Source organism: Phoca vitulina, unplaced genomic scaffold (assembly GCF_004348235.1).
Source record: "Phoca vitulina isolate PV1807 unplaced genomic scaffold, GSC_HSeal_1.0 scaffold13, whole genome shotgun sequence".
NCBI lineage: Eukaryota > Metazoa > Chordata > Mammalia > Carnivora > Phocidae > Phoca > Phoca vitulina.
In genome coordinates this window covers 8,036,056-8,053,865 of record NW_022589716.1, presented here as the reverse complement: position 1 = coordinate 8,053,865, position 17,810 = coordinate 8,036,056, and the positions used below count along the sequence as shown (strand labels likewise).

The window sequence follows — 17,810 nt, the reverse complement described above, 5'->3', positions numbered from 1 at the left end:
GGGTGGGAGCCCTTGGTGAGGTGGTCCAGTGTTCAGCACAGACCTCAAGATTCAGAGTTCAGCTTCACCGTAGCTCTGGGCCTCTGGGGAAATTGTCCCAGCTTGAAGGGCTATCCACCTCAGCATCTGTACTTCCAGCCAGTACATTCCTCAGGATGGCCCCAGGAGTGAGCTGGAGGGCCTGCAAGAAGACCCAGCTGACTTCTGGGGAGAGGTGAACCCTGCCCTAGGAAGGGCAGATGCCACTAGGCACACTGGGCCCTCTTCAGCCACCCCATACCCTGGAATGGCCCTGCCCACGGGGGTCACTGTGGACATCCCTGGAGGCTCAGCAGTGAAGGCCCAGCCCCATTCACTCTATCCCGAGACCCTCTTTGGGCAGAACCCAAGGCACAGCTCAGAAAGCTTCTACCTTGCTGCTGGGGTGGGAGGTGGGGGGGGGGGCTTTTCCAATTCTGCCACAACTTAACCATCTCATTGGCTAGGGGAGCAGAAGACCTAGGAAATGTTTATGGGAGAAGAGTGTCCACTGAGTATGGTCTTCAGACTGTAGAGTGAATCACCCTCATGTAGTCTCTGAGAGCTGGGCTAAGATACTCTGCCACTAAAAACAACCCATGTTGGGAAAAGAAATTTGTGTGGGTAGCATGGGCCAAGGGTACACTGGAATGGTTCAACTGCTGTCCCAGGAAATGGCAGCATAGTCCCTGCCCTTGGCCCCATCCTGGATCACATTAGAATGGGTATGGCCGCAAGCCATCTGCCCTGACCCCAGAGTCCTTGGGGAACAGCCACAGGCTTGGTGGTGCTGCTCACCCTGCACATGTGCCCTAGGTCTCTTTTCTGCCTGTTCCTGCTTCTGTTTCTCCCCTTGATCCTGGCCAGTGCACCAAACCACTGTCTCTGGGGCCCAGGTGATGCCATGACTGCTATCGGCATTCTTCTGGTCAGTGGTCCGCCCCTAGGAGCCCCTGTTGGCTGCTGTGATCCTCGTAGGGTTCTCAGCTTCTCTGCAGTTCAGCACCTATTCTGGGTGGGTGTGGAAAGGGGTGGTCACAATCAGGAGGCACCTAAAGTGTGGGGTTTATCTGGGGATCAAGGAAGGAATAACAGGCAAACAGGGAAGGTGCTCCTAGTGGAGGAACCAGCACGTGCAAAGCAAAGGACTTGATAAAGAACCTGGTATTACTGGTTTACACCGAAGCCGGAGGAGTTTCCAAGGCCTAGGGTTCTCGAACTCCAGGTAAAATTCTGGCACTGGGGAGCCACTGAACGTTTTAAAGCTGCAGAATGATACGGTCATACCGTGGTTAGAGAGATCCCCTGCTGACACTCAGATGATCTCTTTGGGTTGGAGAAAAAGGCCAGCACTAGTTCTTTGGAGTAGTGTTCAGAGGGGTGTGAGAGCCCAAAATGGGAAAAGAGGGCACTCCTTCGAGGTCACAGATGCCAGGGTAGTTGGGCAAGTCCTAAGTCAAATATGGGCCAGGCCTTATGCGCTCAGCTTGGGGGAGCACTTATACCTAGCACAGACTTCCCCCACATGGTTTGCCTCCCCCCTCCTGCAGACTGAGCAGTTGGGGGAGGAGGAAGGGGCGCTCCTGTGGATGCTTGCTATCAAGGACCAGGGCTGCCCAGGAAGGGACGCTGGCTTGGGGGCAGCCAACATCTTGGCCACATGGTGGCAGCAAAGAATCAACTGTTGACTGCTGTATCCCAACCCTCAAAACGGGTGGATAGGGTGATCAAGGAGGGCCCTGAAGTCTCCTCCCAACCCACAAAAGTCTCTCCGAACGTCCTGAGGCAGGATGGGGGTCCAAGAAACTATGTCTTAGTGCCAGCAGAGGCTGTTTCATTTCAGTTTTGCCGTGCATGACTATCAGGCATGTGCATGTTGGCTGTGAAACACAGGAACCATGCCATGATTTTTTTATAGGTATTTATTCATTTCCGGGCCAATTCTGGTTAGAGAAGGGAGTGCCTTTTACGTTGCCCGAGGCTTGGAATCCTCCCAACACTGGGTGTGGCTGCCCACTCCTGCCTTTCCTCTCTCCACCAGGTGCTCATTGACCTCCAGCCTTGAGCGGGGAGGGAGTCCAGCACTAGGGATGGGGAAAAGGGGGAGCCAGGTATCCAGAGTCAACTGTGCTGGGGTGGGTATAGCACAGGATCTGTGGGACCCACAAAATGGATCTGGCATTGATAGGATCAGGAGGGCTTCCTGGAGGAGGTGCCATCTAAGTTTCAAGAGGAGGAAGGGAGGGGCGCCTGGATGGCTCAGTTGGTTGGGCGACTGCCTTCGGCTCGGGTCATGATCCTGGAGTTCCGGAATCGAGCCCCGCATCAGGCTGCCTGCTCTGCAGGGAGTCTGCTTCTCCCTCTGACTCTCCTCCCTCTCGTGCTCTCTGTCTCTCATTCTCTCTCTCTCAAATAAATAAATAAAATCTTTAAAAAAAAAAAAAAAGAGGAGGAAGGGAAAAAGGTGCTCCTGGAAGGAGGAAAAAGGAGTATGGTCTGGATGGGGGAGTACAGAAGATACAGCTCCAAAAGTCAGGCTGAATGAATCCTGCTGGGCTGAAAGCTCCTCTCTCTCCCACCGCTCTTACCTTCCAAAGCCCTGGGACCCACAGTTCACAGATCCCTCAGACCTCAGCCTAGGGCCACTCTATGAACCTCCCCCCGCCCAGGGTCCAGGCCCACCTGACTGAGGGGGCTGTCAGGCTGACGACGTCCCCCAAAGCCCCTCTCCAGTACTGGGGAGAACCAGTTATCAAGGAGCGGCTGCTGAAATCCAGGTGTAGCCTCTCCTCCTCCCAATCCCATACACTTCACACACCAGAGAGAGAACTCTGGGCAGCCACCTAGTTAGAACTACATCCTCATTTCAGAGACAGACGGAGGCCCAGCATAGCTCACAGAGCAGGTTAGAGGTCCCCTGTCAAAGCCCATGTTCCCCCCATAGCAGGGGGTACTGGAGCACAGCCAGCAAAGGCGAGCACTGTGTTTTGTTATCCCCATCCTGCAAATTCTGCGGACTGAGGCAGCCGTGGAGGTACCAGAGCTAGGGTTGGGCCTCCACATAAGCTGCCTCTTCTCTGACTCTAATGTCTAGCCAGCACGGTAGGCCCCAACACATAACCCCTACCGCCTTGGGCAGGTAGGGTGCAACGCACCTTCCTCACACCATCCTGGCACTGACATCCCAGGGCAGGCCCAAGGAACGGTGGCTCCTGACCACAGAGGGTAGCAGTACCACTGGAGGGCCCCACGTCTCCCCTCTGGTCTTCCACACATTCTTGGCCTCTCAGGGGTCCCCAGGCCCTGTTCGGGAGCCAGCGTCTGAGTGTGTTGCTGTATACTGGTGACAAGGGAAGAAATAAGCCAGGTGGTCCTCAAACCCTCACTGGTGCTGGGCCCCCTTCCCTCCTCACTTCAGCCTAGTCGGGCTTGGGGGGTCGTGAGGGACGGCTCAGGCCTCCTTACCTCTCTCTGGGCCACTCCACGCACACCCACCCACACGCCACGGAGAAAAACGCGCCCAAGAAGTGTAGGTGACAGGCCTGCGAGGGCCTGGAGAGTCGGGTGGGCGGAGGGGCTGGTTAGTCCAGGCCTTCGACAGGCCCCGCCTACAGCTCCGCCCCTACACCCTGGCCCCGCCCGCCCCGCCCGCCCCGCCCAGCGCCCTCGGGCCGACTTTGCTCTGAGCTGAGGCTTTGAGCGGCAGCTGGGGCGGCAGCTGGGGCGGCAGGTGAGGCGGCCTCTCTGTTCCTTGGCGGTGTCTGTGTGTCCACCTGGTGCCAGGTGCTCAGACCCGAGGGCACGGGAGGGCGCTGGGCGTCACGGTAGCCCCGGGAGGGGCTCAGCTGCCGGAGGGCTCTCAGGACGGGCTCTGGACGCGGGTCCCAGCCTCGACTTCCCTCGAGTCTGCTCCCGGCCAGGCCCGGGCCTGCAGGAGTCCCTGCGGGGCCCAGCTGGGCCTGGATGGAGCTTCTCCCGCTGCCGTCTCAGCCCTCACTGTTCCTGCTGCTGCTGCTGCTGCCGCCGCTGCTGGCCAGAGGGTCCTGGCAGTGCCCGCACACCTCCTTCGCCGCCTTGCGCGATTTTGATGTGGAGTACGAGGTGCCCAGCTTCTTGGCCGGAGCTCCGGTGCAGGCCATAACGACCTACGAGGGCGGCGAGGACGGGAGTGCCGTGTTCGTGGCTACACGCAATCGCCTGTACGTGCTTGGGCCTGGCCTGCAGCCAGTAGAGAGCCTGGCCACGGGCCCTGTTGGGGACCCTGGCTGCCAGACATGTGCAGCCTGTGGCCCGGGCCCCCACGGCCCACAGGAAGACACAGATGCACAGGTGCTGGTACTGGAGCCCGCGCTGCCCGCCCTGGTGAGCTGCGGCTCGAGCCTGCATGGCCGCTGCTTCCTGCACGAGCTTGAGCCCGGAGGGACAGCCTTGCACCTGGCACGGCCAGTCTGCCTCTTCTCCACCCACCACAACCAACCTGAGGAGTGCCCTGACTGTGTGGCCAGCCCTCTGGGCACCGTCGTGACCGTGGTTGAGCAGGGCCATGCCTCCTACTTCTACGCGGCATCCTCACTGGACGAGTCGGTGGCCGCGAGCTTCAGCCCCCGCTCAGTGTCCATCCGGCGCCTCAAGGCCGATGCCTCAGGATTCGCACCCGGCTTTGCAGCACTGTCGGTGCTGCCCCAGCATCTGGCTTCCTACCCTATCGAGTACGTGTACAGCTTCCGCGCTGGGGACTTTGTCTATTTCCTGACCGTGCAGCGGGTCAGCGAGACAGCCGCCCCGGGCGCCTTGCACACGCGCCTGGCACGGCTCAGCGCTGCTGAGTCCGACCTGGGCGACTACCGTGAGCTGGTCCTCGACTGCCGATTCGCGCCCAAACGCCGGCGCCGCAGGGCCTCTGAGGGAGGACAGCCCTACCCGGTGCTGAGAGCCGCCCACACCGCTCCCGTGGGCAGCCGGTTGGCCACGGAGCTGAGCATCACCGAGGGCCAGGAAGTTCTATTTGGAGTCTTCACGGCTCAGAGAGACAGCAGCCCCGGTGTGAGTCCCAACTCTGTCGTCTGTGCCTTTCCCATCGACCTGGTGGACACTCTCATCGAGCAGGGTGTGAAGAACTGCTGTGAGTCTCCTGTCCTCCACGGCCTGCAGCGAGGCCTCAACTTCTTCCAGTCACCCAGTTTTTGCCCCAACCCGGTGAGCAGAAAGAAGGGACCCTCACCTGGGAGCAGGTGGCTGAATCCAGTGAGAGGGGCTGAGAGGGGAAAGGGGAGGAGGGGAGAAGTTTTCTCTTCCACCCAGTTCCTTAGCACTGGGGCAGTGGGGTGGAGTGGTGCCGGGGTGCGGGAATCAGCCAAGCCCAGGCTACACTGGAGGTTCACCTCCCAGCCAGGCTAGCCCCTATTGCTCCTCCATTTTGCTCTTTCACCCTCTCAGTTACCATGGCCTCCGATTTTTTAGGTAGTTTCCCAGATTGTGTGAGAACCAGCTTGCATCACAACTGTCTCTTGCAGACACACTGCCAAACTCCGGGTAGAAGGATGGGATCCCCTCCTACCGGCCCACCACACATTCCCTCAGGCACATACACAGAGAAACAGCCCCCCACACGGCAGATGCTAACAGAGTCACACAGATACAGCTACTCACCAACACAGTTCTGTTTTCCCTTTGGAAGCACTTGTTTTGTTCTGCTCTCCAAAGAGGGTGGGCAGGAGTTGTCAGAGAAAGCCCCCACCCCCAATTCAGGGAGCCTTCTGGGCCTTGGAAGTTTGGGGGCTTGTCCAAGAGCCTCCATGGCTTGGGCTTCACTGAAACACTCGTCCCCGATTGTTCTCTATGGGAGTTCTCTATGGGGAGGACATAGGACATGGTGGAGGCGGCTTGGCTCTTGTAAATTCCAGGAGGCTCACCCCAGTCTTGTGCAAGCAACTGTAAACATCTGGGGATGAGTAAAGCCTTAGGAAGGGGTGGTTGGAATTGGTTCACCACTAAGGAGTCCCAGGCTTTCTTCCACTATAGTCAGGGCCCTGCTCCAGTTTCCCTTCTCACCCTAGGCAGGAGGTCTCCCAGCCCATGCTCTTTCCAGCAGGCCCTACCCAGGTTCTCTCCAGCCATGGTGTCAGGGAGCTGGAGGAGAGACAAACAGGACATTCGTTAAAAGATGCTGAGGATAAAACCCAAACCGACCCTTTAGAGCCATTGAAACAGTCCTACCCTAGCTTATAAGAGATTAAACCAGGGCAACGGGGTGAACAGCCTTAGAGGAGTGGTCTTTCAGTGAGCTGACTCACAGGCACTGCTCTCAGAGTCTTTGGTTGCCCTGTGGCCCTGGCCCTTCTGTGACATTCCCCGCTGATTCCTTTCTAGCTCTTATTGATGCCTCAGACGTGGGAGGAGAACTTACAGACAGCGAGGAGTGGGCGATTTCCAGCCTCACTCCCTCAGCTGAGTCTCTCTGGGTTGCAGAGACCCTAGGGGTGGAGGGCCCTCGTCTGGGCCTGGGCAGCCCCACCTGCCCTCCTCGCTTTCCCTCGGGGAGTCAGAACCTCTCCCTGACTTGGCTGGTGGTCAGTAGGTCAGAAGACAGCCAGCATGAGTTGGCAGTGCCAGATTCTAGGAGGACTGATCTCAAGATGGCTCACAAGCTGGCCAGGCCCCTGGGAGGTGTGTGAACCAGCCTACACTGTGTTTGCCCGGTGACGGGGCACATAGTCTCCAGGGCTACACCCACTGGGTGCTGATTGTGGCTGGCCTCAGGAAGCCTGTGGGGCTCTTATCTGGCACCTGCCCTCTGGGGGTTCAGGTAGGGTTTAAGTCTGGAGCAGTCACCCTCCTCTGTGGGGCCCTGGACACTTGAGTCATGTTTTCAGGAGCCATGGGCTCATAGACAAGCCTGGAAACCCAGAGCTAAGGCCCTGGAACCCAGGGGCAAGCAGACAGGGGTGTGGCCCTGACTGGAGTAGGGCCTCTTTTCCACCCCTCAGCCTCACCTGTCCCTGAGTCATGCTGAAAACACCTGGATGGCTTCCGGCGAAGGCCAGGCCCCTTTCACCGCCTCAGGTGAGGACAGAGTCCCAGTTCCCACCCACCCAGGCTACAGACGAAGAGTGTGTAGAGTTTCTGCGCCCAGCTCTGCACCCCCAGGGCTCCTGATCAGCACTGAGGTCTGAGCACTAGGTTAAGCATACTTGGTTTGATGGGAGCCTCAGGGCTAGCAAGGGAAGGTCCCAAGCAGCTAGGGCTACTAGCCCTGCCTGCGCTTTGCACTCACCTCCAAAACCTTGCATTTTTACCCTGATCTGATTTCTCAGAAGCTTCCACAGTCCTGCCTTGGAGCCTTGAGTGCAGCCCCTCAAACACCTTCCCGTTAAGAGCAGAGGAGAGGTGTCTCACAATCCCTGGGGCCTAGCCTTCAGGCCTCAGTTTTCCCCTTTTGTACCCTGAAGGGGATCCAGGTAGCAGCTGGAGGTGCAGGGAGATCTTTGGAATCTCAGGGAGAAGGACCATGTTACCAATCCCATGCTGGCTCAATTACCTTCAGAGTTTAGCCACCTTACACTGGAGAGGAAACGGAAGCCCAGGCTGAAGTGCAGGGCATAACCGGCAGGGGGCGGAAGAGGGCTGGTCAAGAGCTCGGACTTACTGGCTCCTCTCCTGAGAGGCTATAAGACCCCGGACAAGTGACCAAATACACTCTGAGCCCATTTCCCTATCTGCAAAATGGGAGTGGTGAGAGCACCCACTTTATAGGGCGGTTGTGAGGACAGAATGGGGTTGGGCCTGTAAGACTCTAAGTCATTATCAGAATGAACATGGCAGGTCAGAGCAAGGCATAGGAGAAGCCGGTCTTCCAGCCTGGGCCTTCTTTCCTGGCCTTACTGCCTCTGAGAGACCCATAGGTGGAAGGGGGCAGGTAAGTGGCAGGCGTGGGGCCTTATCTAGCTAAGCTAGGTAAGGGAAGGGGGTTTGGGCTGCTGTGGTCACTGACAGAGGTGATGAGCCCTGACCCCTTCCCTGGCCCTCCCCAGCCTGGCCTGGAGGCCCCCAGCCACAACACCAGCTGCCATCACTTCCCTCTGCTGGTCAGCGGCAGCCTATCACGTGTGGACCTCTTCAACGGGCTGCTAGGACCAGTGCAGGTCACTGCACTGCACGTGACACGCCTCGACAATGTCACAGTGGCCCACATGGGCACAGCCGATGGGCGCATCCTACAGGTAGGACTCCCACCATCTCCATGGCTCCCTGTCCCTGGGTCCCCATCCCCATTTCCATTTTGCTCACAGCTGACCTGTCCCAGGTGGAACTGGCCAGATCTCTCAACTACTTGCTGTATGTGTCCAATTTCTCACTGGGCAGCAATGGGCAGCCCACGCAACGGGATGTCAGTCGCCTTGGAGACCACCTGTTCTTTGCCTCTGGGGACCAGGTAAGGTGGGACTGGGGTCAGGCCTGGGGCCAGGACTGTGGGAGCATAGCCCCTCCATCCAATCCCGCCACCCTGACCTACAATAACCAGGGCGTCTATGGGGTCTGGTCCCCCCTCCCAGCACCCCTGAGCCACCTGTCTGCCGCTCCAAGGTCTTCCAGGTACCTATCCAGGGTCCTGGCTGCCGCCACTTCCTCACCTGTGGGAGTTGTCTGCGGGCACAGCGTTTCATGGGCTGTGGCTGGTGTGGAGACATGTGTGGCCGGCAGAAGGAGTGTCCTGGCTCCTGGCAACAGGATCATTGCCCACCTGAGCTTACTGAGGTATGGCTTGCTTGGCAGGGCACAGGTAAGGGTGGGACAAGCTGGGCCTGGGGTGGGGCTCAGCATGTCTTTTTAAAATTTTTTTAATACTATTTCTTTTAGTTTCTTTTTTTTTTTTTAAAGATTTATTTATTTAAGAGAGAGCGCGAGTGCATATGTACACGTGAGTGGGGGAGGGGGAGAGGGAGAGAATCTTAAGCAGACTCCCTGCTGAGGGTGGAGCCCAACATGGGGCTTGATCCCACAACCCTGAGATCACGACCTGAGCCAAAATCAAGAGTCTGACGCTTAACCAACTGAGTCACCCAGGCGGGGGGTCAGCATGTCTTAACCATGATCCTCAGGCCCGGAATGTCCTCAGTATCGCCAAGAAGGGTATTCTTGGCAGAGAGGATGGCACACGCAGAGACTTGGAGGCAGAAAAGTGCCTGAGTGAGGACTAGGGAGTGACCTAGGGGACTGGAGGGAGGGCAAGCAAGGGGCATGACCAAAAACTCTGGGGAAAGCAGACAGCTGAGAGCCCTGACCCACACAAGGGACTCAGGCTCTCTCCCCCTCTTCAGTTCTACCCGCAGAGTGGACCCCGAAGGGGCAGCACAAGGTTGACCCTGTGCGGCTCCAACTTCTACCTGAACCCTGCTGATCTGGTGCGTGAGGGCACCCATCAAGTCACCGTGGGCCAAAGTCCCTGCCGATTGGACAGTTCAAACCTCAGGTATAATCTGGTCTCTGCCCTTTCTATCCCTGACAGGGGTGACCAAGCAGCCCCTTCCCTCTGAGACCCTGTCTTCTGCTTGCTGGGGGCAAGGAGGTAGGAGGCAAGCTGCAGTGGTTCTGGCTGCTTGGTGTCTGAGGAGACATCTCTGTCCCTTCTTGAGCCTGTGTATGCCCTACCCATCTGTGGAGTCGTGGCACTGGGCAAGGTTAGTCCCTGCCTCACCAGATCCTGCCTACCCTGGAGGAAGGGGAGTGAAGAGATGCCGTCTTTGGCCTCAGAGGAGACCTGATATGTGGCAGGCATGCAGCCAAGCCTGTGTGACCCCTGACTGACCTTGGATTCCCCTGGTGCCCTAGACCAGTGCCCCGGAAAAACCTTATAGAGGAGCTTGAGTGTGAGGTGGAGCCCTCGGGCATGCAGCCAGCTGGACCAGCCAATATCAGCCTCACCGTGACCAACATGCCCCCAGGCAAGCACTTCCGGATAGATGGCACCTCCATGCTACAAGGCTTCTCTTTCATGGTGAGGCCTCCTTGCCTTGTCTGTGCCCTTGGCCAGCTGGGCAATATGGGCAGTGAGGGGCTTGGAGTGGAAGGCCTCTTATGCCAAGCTAAGCCACCTCCATACCCTCTTAGGAGCCGGTGCTGACAGCAGTAAGACCCCTCTTTGGCCCACGGGCAGGGGGCACCCGCCTCACCCTTGAAGGCAAGGGCCTGTCTCTAGGCACCAGCCAGGCTGTGCTGGTCAATGGGACTGAGTGCCCACTGGAACAGTAAGTGTCAACAGGCCAGGGGAGGGGAGGCTACAGGGCACCCCCCCCCCCCCCGGGAGCCCTTACCACGTGGGACTTGGATCCTGCCAGGGCAGAGAGAGGAGAGCTCAGTCACATGGTCAGTGTAGGGAGCAGGTCCAGGAAGAAGGCTCTGTTGCCCCCTCCAGCCCAGAGGCGGTCTGGGGATGGTGAGACAGCCCATCACAGAGTTTATTAGCTCCAACCAAGCCTGTGGGGAACGTGTTCCCGCCCCGCCTTCTTGGAAGACTTAATGGCCCCATCTTCAAACAGATCCACCGAGTATGGGCAGGTTGGGATGACCAACAGAGGAACTGGGAGGGATTGGCCGACCCTTGGAGAAGGTAGGTCTGGCCATCACAGAGGGTGATCCTGAGCCCAATCCCCCACCCCGTTCTGCAGGGTCATCGAGGGGCAGCTTTTATGCACCACGCCCCCTGGGGCGGCTACGGCCAGCGTTCCCATTCACCTGCAGGTGGGGGGCGCTGTGGTGCCTGGCTCCTGGAACTTCCGCTACCTGGAAGACCCTGTTGTGCTGGGCATCAGCCCCAACTGTGGCTACATGTAAGTGCCACCCCCTTGCCCGCTCTGGTCTCCTAGGAATGAGGGAGCCAGCCCGAGAGAGCACCCTAAGCCCACCACACTGCTCTGCTCCACAGTGGCTCTCACGTCACCATCCGTGGCCAGCATCTGACTTCGGCGTGGCACCTAGTGCTGTCATTCCATGATGGGCTTAGGGCAGTGGAAAACAGGGTGAGCGGGCACGGGCAGCTGCCAAGTGGGCACTAGCCAGGAGGGAGGAAGGCTGAGTTCCAGCTCTACCCCACGCTGGGCTGAGGAGACCGGGGTGGCGGGAGATGGAACGCCTGGCTAACCGCTCTTGCCTGGGCCCCAGCAGTGTGAGGGGCGGCTCCCGGAGCAGCACTCGTGCCACCTGCCTGAATATGTGGTCCGAAGCCCCCAGGGCTGGGTGACGGGGAACCTGAGCGCCCGGGGGGATGGAGCGGCCAGCTTCACACTGCCAGGCTTTCGCTTCCTGCCCCCACCACATCCACCCAGCATTGACCTGGCTCCACTGAAGCCTGAGGAGCATGCCATTAAGTTTGAGGTAAGCGTGGGGGCTGGAGGGCAGGGACGGTGGAGGGTTAGGGCTGAAGCCTTGCCCAGAGGAGATGGGGGCACTGGCCAGTCCTCATGACTGTCTCTGCAGTATATTGGGCTGGGCGCGGTGGCTGATTGTGTGGATGTGAACGTGACCGTGGATGGTAAGAGCTGCCAGCATGAGCTCCGGGGAGATGTGGTCATCTGCCCCCTGCCCCCCTCCCTGCAACTCGACAAGGACGGTGTCCCCCTGCAGGTAGGCAGCTCAGCTGGCCCTCCACGGGAGACGTGGGCCGGGGCTTGCAGGCTGGGCCTGAGCTGCTACCTGCCCCCAGGTCTGCGTGGATGATGAATGTCACATCCTGGGCAGGGTGGTACGGCCGGGCCCGGAGGGGGTCCCCCAGGGGCTACTCCTCGGTGTCCTGCTGGCCCTGCTCCTGCTTGTGGCTGTGTTGGCAGCTGCGCTGATCTTCAGCTACTGGCGGAGGAAACAGCTAGGTGAGCTCTCCACTCCCCTCCCGACTCAGCCTGTTACCCCCAAACCATGGTCTCTCCAAGTCTCTGTATCCTCTTTCTGCCCAGGCCTTGGCGGTCTGCCCACACCCCCTGAGTACAGGGCAGCCTCTAGGAGTTTGGAGAGTCTGGCCACCAAGGGCTATCTTTCCACAGTCCTCTCTCTAAACCCAGGTGACCTGGTGTCCTTGGACCGGACGGCCGGAGCCGTGCCCTTGCCTGTGCTCCGCTTGGGCTCTGACTACAGAAATGGCCTTGGTGAGATGGGGGAAGCGCTGAAAGCTAGAGCCACACCCTCTGCGCCACAGGCCCTCACTCCGTCTCCTCCACAGCAGCCCCTGACGCCGATGGTCTGGATGGTCCGGATTCCACCACCTGGGACCACAAAGCGTCCTCCTCAGACAGTGGGGATGGGTCCTGCGTCCCACTGCTGCGGACAGCGTCCATCCAGCTTGGGGACTTGGACTCTGCGCTCCTGGCCGAAGTCAAGGATGTGCTGATCCCCTATGAGCGGGTGGTCACCCACAGTGACCGAGTCATTGGCAAAGGTGTGGGGGCCAAGACAGGTGGGGCTGGGGCACAGATGGAGTCCTGAGATGGCATGGGCTCAAGGGACATTTAGGCAGGACTCCGCTCTGGCCTTCTCACCAAGCTTTGTGACCTTGGGAATACCACAGAGCCTCTCTGAGCCTCCATTTGCTCACCTGTGGAATAGGAAATCGTTCTGTCTTCAGTGGATTCTGGGGCAGATTAGGCGGGCATGGGTGGGCTGCAGGCTCTGTCACCGCGTAGCTGCTGCTTGTTTTTAATGTCAGATTGGCCAGTTGGTGCTCTGGGGTTTGGTTGCGGATGACAGCATGTGGTGTGCACCCCAGGCCATTGGGGCCCCCTCACCATCTCCCCTTCACCAGGCCACTTTGGAGTTGTCTATCATGGAGAATACATAGACAAGGACCAGAATCGAATCCACTGTGCCATCAAGTCGCTGAGTCGTAAGTGGGGAAGAGGCCAGGAAGGGTCCCCAGCCCTGCTGTGCTCTCCCACCTTGCTGAGTGACCCAGAGCAGGAGACCTTTCTTCTCCATTTCCCCATCTGACCCTGGCAGAGGGTCTCCCTGGTCTGAGCCTGACTCCAGCCACTCTGCAGGCATCACGGAGGTGCAGGAGGTAGAGGCCTTCCTGCGCGAGGGGCTGCTCATGCGCGGTCTGCACCACCGAAACGTGCTGGCTCTCATCGGTATCGTGCTGCCACCGGAAGGGCTGCCCCGTGTGCTGCTTCCCTACATGCGCCATGGAGACCTGCTTCAGTTCATCCGCTCTCCCCAGCGGGTCCGTGCTCAGGTGGCCCAGGGCAGGCGGGGGGAGGGGGGGAGGGGGTCAGGAGACGTGGGCAGTGGCTGGGGATGGATGCGTTGCTAAGCCCTTGCTTACTGACTCACCTGTGGCCCCCAGAATCCCACAGTGAAGGACCTCATCAGCTTTGGCCTTCAGGTAGCCCGCGGCATGGAGTACCTGGCAGAGCAGAAGTTTGTGCACAGGGACCTGGCTGCTCGGAACTGCATGTGAGGGGCCAGAGCATTTGGGGTGAAGCAAGGGGGGCAGGGCCCCAGCGTGTGCAGCTGCCTAAAGGCACCTCAGGGAAGGGCCCCCGCTCCAGCCCTTGCTGTGCAGCCCTCGGCATGTCCACCCTTCTCCGGCCCTCTGTTTCTCTGTCTGCCCTGCGCAGGCTTAGATCGGACACTGTGGCTCTGAAGCCCTGTGAAAGCCTGGAACAAATGGGTTCAGGGCCTGGTGGGGGCCAGTCCTGAGTGTGATTTCCCTCCCACCCTCAGGCTGGACGAGTCATTCACTGTCAAGGTGGCTGACTTTGGCCTGGCCCGCGACATCCTGGACAAGGAGTACTACAGCGTTCGGCAGCACCACCACGCTCGCCTCCCTGTCAAATGGATGGCGCTGGAGAGCCTGCAGACCTATAGATTCACCACCAAGTCTGACGTGGTGAGGCCACACCTGTCCCAGAGTCCGCACGGCCTCAGTGTCCTGGGAGAGCACTCGGCCTTGCCCAGTCAGCTCCAGCTGATGCTCTGAGTCCCGGGAGTCCCCAGGCTGAGCAGCCCCCCACACAGCCCATTTGCCCACCTCTGGAGCAGGTCTAAGCTGGACTCCTCTTGCCAGGGCACGAGGGGGCTGTGAACTCATTGGCTCCTTGCCGACAATACAGGGCCTTCCCAGGCCCAACTCTGGGCAGGGTCCGGTGGTGAGAAGAGACTGAGGGAAGATGCTTATGAGGTATTGAGGAGTGGGCTCTGATTGATTTCCAGCTGGAGGGTTCTGGGAGGTAGAGGACCTGGGGGGCTCACCTGCCCCCAAATTTGGGGTAAGAGTTGAGTCTCCTCTCCCCTTCCCACAGTGGTCGTTTGGTGTGCTGCTATGGGAGCTGCTGACACGGGGCGCCCCACCGTACCCCCACATTGACCCTTTCGACCTCACTCAATTCCTGGCCCAGGGTCGGCGCCTGCCCCAGCCTGAGTATTGCCCCAGTTCTCTGTGAGTATGCGGAGGTGGAGGTGGGAGGGAGTTGGGCCCCAGAGACAAGGGAGGAGCAGGAGACAAAGCTCTCGGCTGGCTCTCTGACTGATCCTCTGGTCAACCTGGAAAGGGCCCCTCTCTGGGCCTCAGTTTCCTCATCTGTGGACCGGTTCCACCCCCATTTGGGGCTGAGTGCTGGGAGGATATCATGGTTGCCATGGTAACGGTACTCCCCACTCAGAGTCTGGGTTGAGGCCAGTGATTTGATTTCTCAGCACTCCTCTCACCCCACCCCCGCCAAGGGGGCCTGTTTTCCATCTTTTCCATTCACTTAACCTCAAGGAAAGGTTCCATTAGCTCCCACACTAGCCCCCTCCACATCTCCAGATCAGGATTTTTCCCTACTGAATATAGTTTCAGATTCCCTGTTCCCAAGGCACGGTGGCAGCTGCGTTGTCCCCGTGCCTGCCCGGTGGGTCTATGCGAGGGTTCAGCTGCGGAAGCGGTCCGCGTGCCTCGCCCGTGCCCAGGGCTTTGTGGTTAGGACAGGAAGAACCAGGTCACAGGTAAAGGTGGTTGATGACTCCTGTCTCAGGCTGTGTTCCAAAAGGGTGTGAGTAACCCTTCCTCCGGCCCTGCCTGCCTTGGGTTTGATCTTTATTATTCGTTTCACTAGTGCATCTGGTCTGAAGTAAGGGAAATCACTTTTACCGCCCATCTGCCCCGCCGGGTCAGGTTCCCAGACAGAGCCTCTGAGCAGGGGCTATATGGACCGGCGGTTTCTTGGTAGACTGGGGGCCAGCGAAGCGGGACTGGGCTGGGGGAGAAGCTGGGCTGCCGTGCCCTGTGATGCAGCAGAGGCTGTAGCCCATCCCACAGCGGCTGCTTGATCTGGGGTGGCCCTTCGGAGTATTACAAAATTTAGATCAAGGGGCCTGGTCCCGGGACTAGACATTAGTAAGTCACTGGTCACAGTGAGAGCTTGGGGAAGGCAGCTGTCTTCTGCCTAGGGCACTTCCTAGGGAGGGCTTCAGCAAGAGCCGGCAGCCGCCGCTGGGATCTGGGTGGACCGCCACAGCATCCATTAGACCAGGCCAAGTCCATTCTCCTCTCGAGGCCTCAGTTTCCTCATCTGTAAAGTTGGGATGATGACAGTACCACCGTCAGAGAGTCTGAGAATTAGGAGATTATTGTGTGCAGGGCACTTAGTGTCATTTAAGGCAGGGATGGCATTTCCAAGATGAAGAGGCACGTATTAGGACCCACCAGGCAAACCCAGAGAAACACTGCTTGGGAATCACGGTGCCACTGGGGCCACACCCCACGTCCGAGGCTCAGGACTTCTAATCCCCATTTCACTGGACACGGGCTTCCTTCCTAAAAGACATAACTGTGATAGCTCACGAACTGCGCCCTAAGCTATGCGCTTTACCCGCGTCCTCCCACCCTCTGCCCCAACAGCTCCATGATCAGGGCACGATCCAGAGGCACAGAGAGCCTAAGGAACATGCCCAAGATCACATTGTTCAGGTCACTGGGCACGGCAGTCCAAGCTCTTAACCTTCGGGGCAACTGGGCCTCTGCCAGGTGGGGAGACAGGACTGGAACAGCAATCCGCAAGGCTGAGAAGAGCCGCCCCTGACTGGGCAGCACTCGGCAGTAGGCCCTGTCACCTGTCCTCATCCCTGTGTGGACTGCCCTCGGGGATTCACAGCAGGTGGGCCGCCCGGAATCTCCAGCTGGGGATGCACCCTGCTCTGACATGCCCCTCCCCCCACAGGTATGCCGTGATGCAACGCTGCTGGGCTTCGGACCCGGCGGTGAGACCCACCTTCACGGTGCTGGTGGAGGAAGTGGAGCACGTGGTGGCCAGGCTGCTCGGGGACCACTACGTGCAGCTGCCTGCAGCCTACGTGAACCTGGGCCCTGGTGCCTCGGATGAGGCCAGCAAGCCCCTGGGACAGTCACAGACCACGCCTGCGCACAGGAGCATGGGTCGGCCCCGGCCTCTCTCAGAGCCACCGCAGCCCACGTGACCCCAGCCCTAGGCAGGCCCCAGGGACTGGCCCTGCCTAGCAGCCAGGGAGTTCGTCCCAACCTGCCTCTGGGCCCTGCCAGGCCCGGGGCAGCCCAAGCTGGCCTCTGTCCTGTCTCTGCCCCTGAACCTTCAGGGGCGACCCGAGGGAGCAGGGCCCCTTGGCCCCTCACTCCACAGAGGGAGCAGTGGGGTGATCCTCGATGCAATGAGTATTTATGGGGTATCCGGCGTGTGCCCGACCTGCTGGGCACAGGAGACTCAACGGTGACCGCACAGGCACTGGCCCTTGAACTAGTAAATGAACAAACGAATATTCGAGTGCAAATTGTGGTCAGTGCTATGAAAGAGAGACAGGCTGCTTTGAGGGAATGGAGGGCAGCTTTAGAGAGAGAATAGAGGTGAGGGAAGCCTCCCTAGGAGGTGACATTTCTGCTAAGGCCCTGTCAGGGGGGAACTGTGCCAGAAGTGGAGGTGTGGGAAGAGAGCTCTGGGCAAAGTGAGCAGCACATTCAAAGACTCTGAGGCTGGAAACGGGTAGGGTCAGCAAGAAGGCTCCAGGGAACAGGAAGGGCAGGGCAAGGCCCCGATCCAGGTTACAGGGCCCTGGGGACTTCTTGATGGAACCAAGAAGGGTGGGTTGAGTACCCAGGCGTGCAGTAGCCAGCCCGTGTCTGTCCCTTTCTAGCCCTTCTCCGAGCTCCCTGCTCCACCTGCAGCTCCCCTCACACGTATAAAGACCCCTCCCCCCCACACCCCCCCTCCGGGCCTGGAGACCCGTTCCCCCCCCCCCCCCAAATCCTGCCAGCCTTGCCCTTGCAGCCTTGAGAGAGATGAGCCAGCAACAAGGCCTCAGCTCCACACTTTCAAGGCACCAGCTTCAAGATGCTGGACGGCCCAGGCTATTTATACTCGTCAAGGCCACCGCACAACAGCCACTAGAGGGGCAGATGCCACCGGAGAGCGAGAACAGTTTCCTCCTCATGCTGCTCCTCTCCCACACCCTGGATGCTAAAGGGGGCGGCTGGCATGCCAGTGACTGGGCCCAGGGCGTGCATCGTGGTCATTCCTCTGTCCTGCTCAGGACCCCTGTGGCCTCCATCCTGCCAGTTGGGAGACCCCAGCTCACCCTAAGGGGAGCAAGCTCCCTCTCCTGTGAGTTCCCAGCTCTTTGCCCTGTCACACATGGAACCCTGGGTTTGGAGGAAGAGCTCCCTGGTAGATTGAGTGGGGGTTTCCTTGGGACTGGAGCTGCCCAGCTCTTCTCTACCCATATTGCTGCCTACACTGTCATCTCAGGCCAAAGGAGGCCCTGCCATGGGGAGCCTAAGGACCCCGAGGACATGTGGATAA

General features: G+C 59.3%; 1 protein-coding gene across 3 annotated transcripts; it reads left to right on the top strand.

The window, feature by feature from the left end:
- The first annotated feature begins 3,981 nt into the window (after window positions 1-3,981).
- On the top strand, window positions 3,982-16,581 carry MST1R (macrophage stimulating 1 receptor). Of its 3 annotated transcripts, XM_032412251.1 has the most exons (20): window positions 3,982-5,214; window positions 8,049-8,237; window positions 8,321-8,449; window positions 8,602-8,772; window positions 9,336-9,487; window positions 9,847-10,012; window positions 10,126-10,262; window positions 10,683-10,844; window positions 10,940-11,033; window positions 11,179-11,388; window positions 11,491-11,637; window positions 11,717-11,879; window positions 12,051-12,152; window positions 12,227-12,442; window positions 12,806-12,886; window positions 13,041-13,222; window positions 13,346-13,455; window positions 13,726-13,891; window positions 14,304-14,440; window positions 16,203-16,581. In XM_032412251.1, the coding sequence occupies exons 1-20, from the start codon at window positions 3,982-3,984 to the stop codon at window positions 16,456-16,458; spliced, it is 4,203 nt and encodes a 1,400-aa protein (XP_032268142.1). In that variant the 3' UTR covers window positions 16,459-16,581. The 3 variants fall into 3 exon arrangements, with proteins under 3 accessions (XP_032268142.1, XP_032268143.1, XP_032268144.1); XM_032412252.1 differs by lacking the exon at window positions 11,491-11,637 and having other exon boundaries at window positions 16,203-16,458; XM_032412253.1 differs by lacking the exons at window positions 8,049-8,237; window positions 8,321-8,449 and having other exon boundaries at window positions 16,203-16,458.
- Window positions 16,582-17,810: the final 1,229 nt, after the last annotated feature.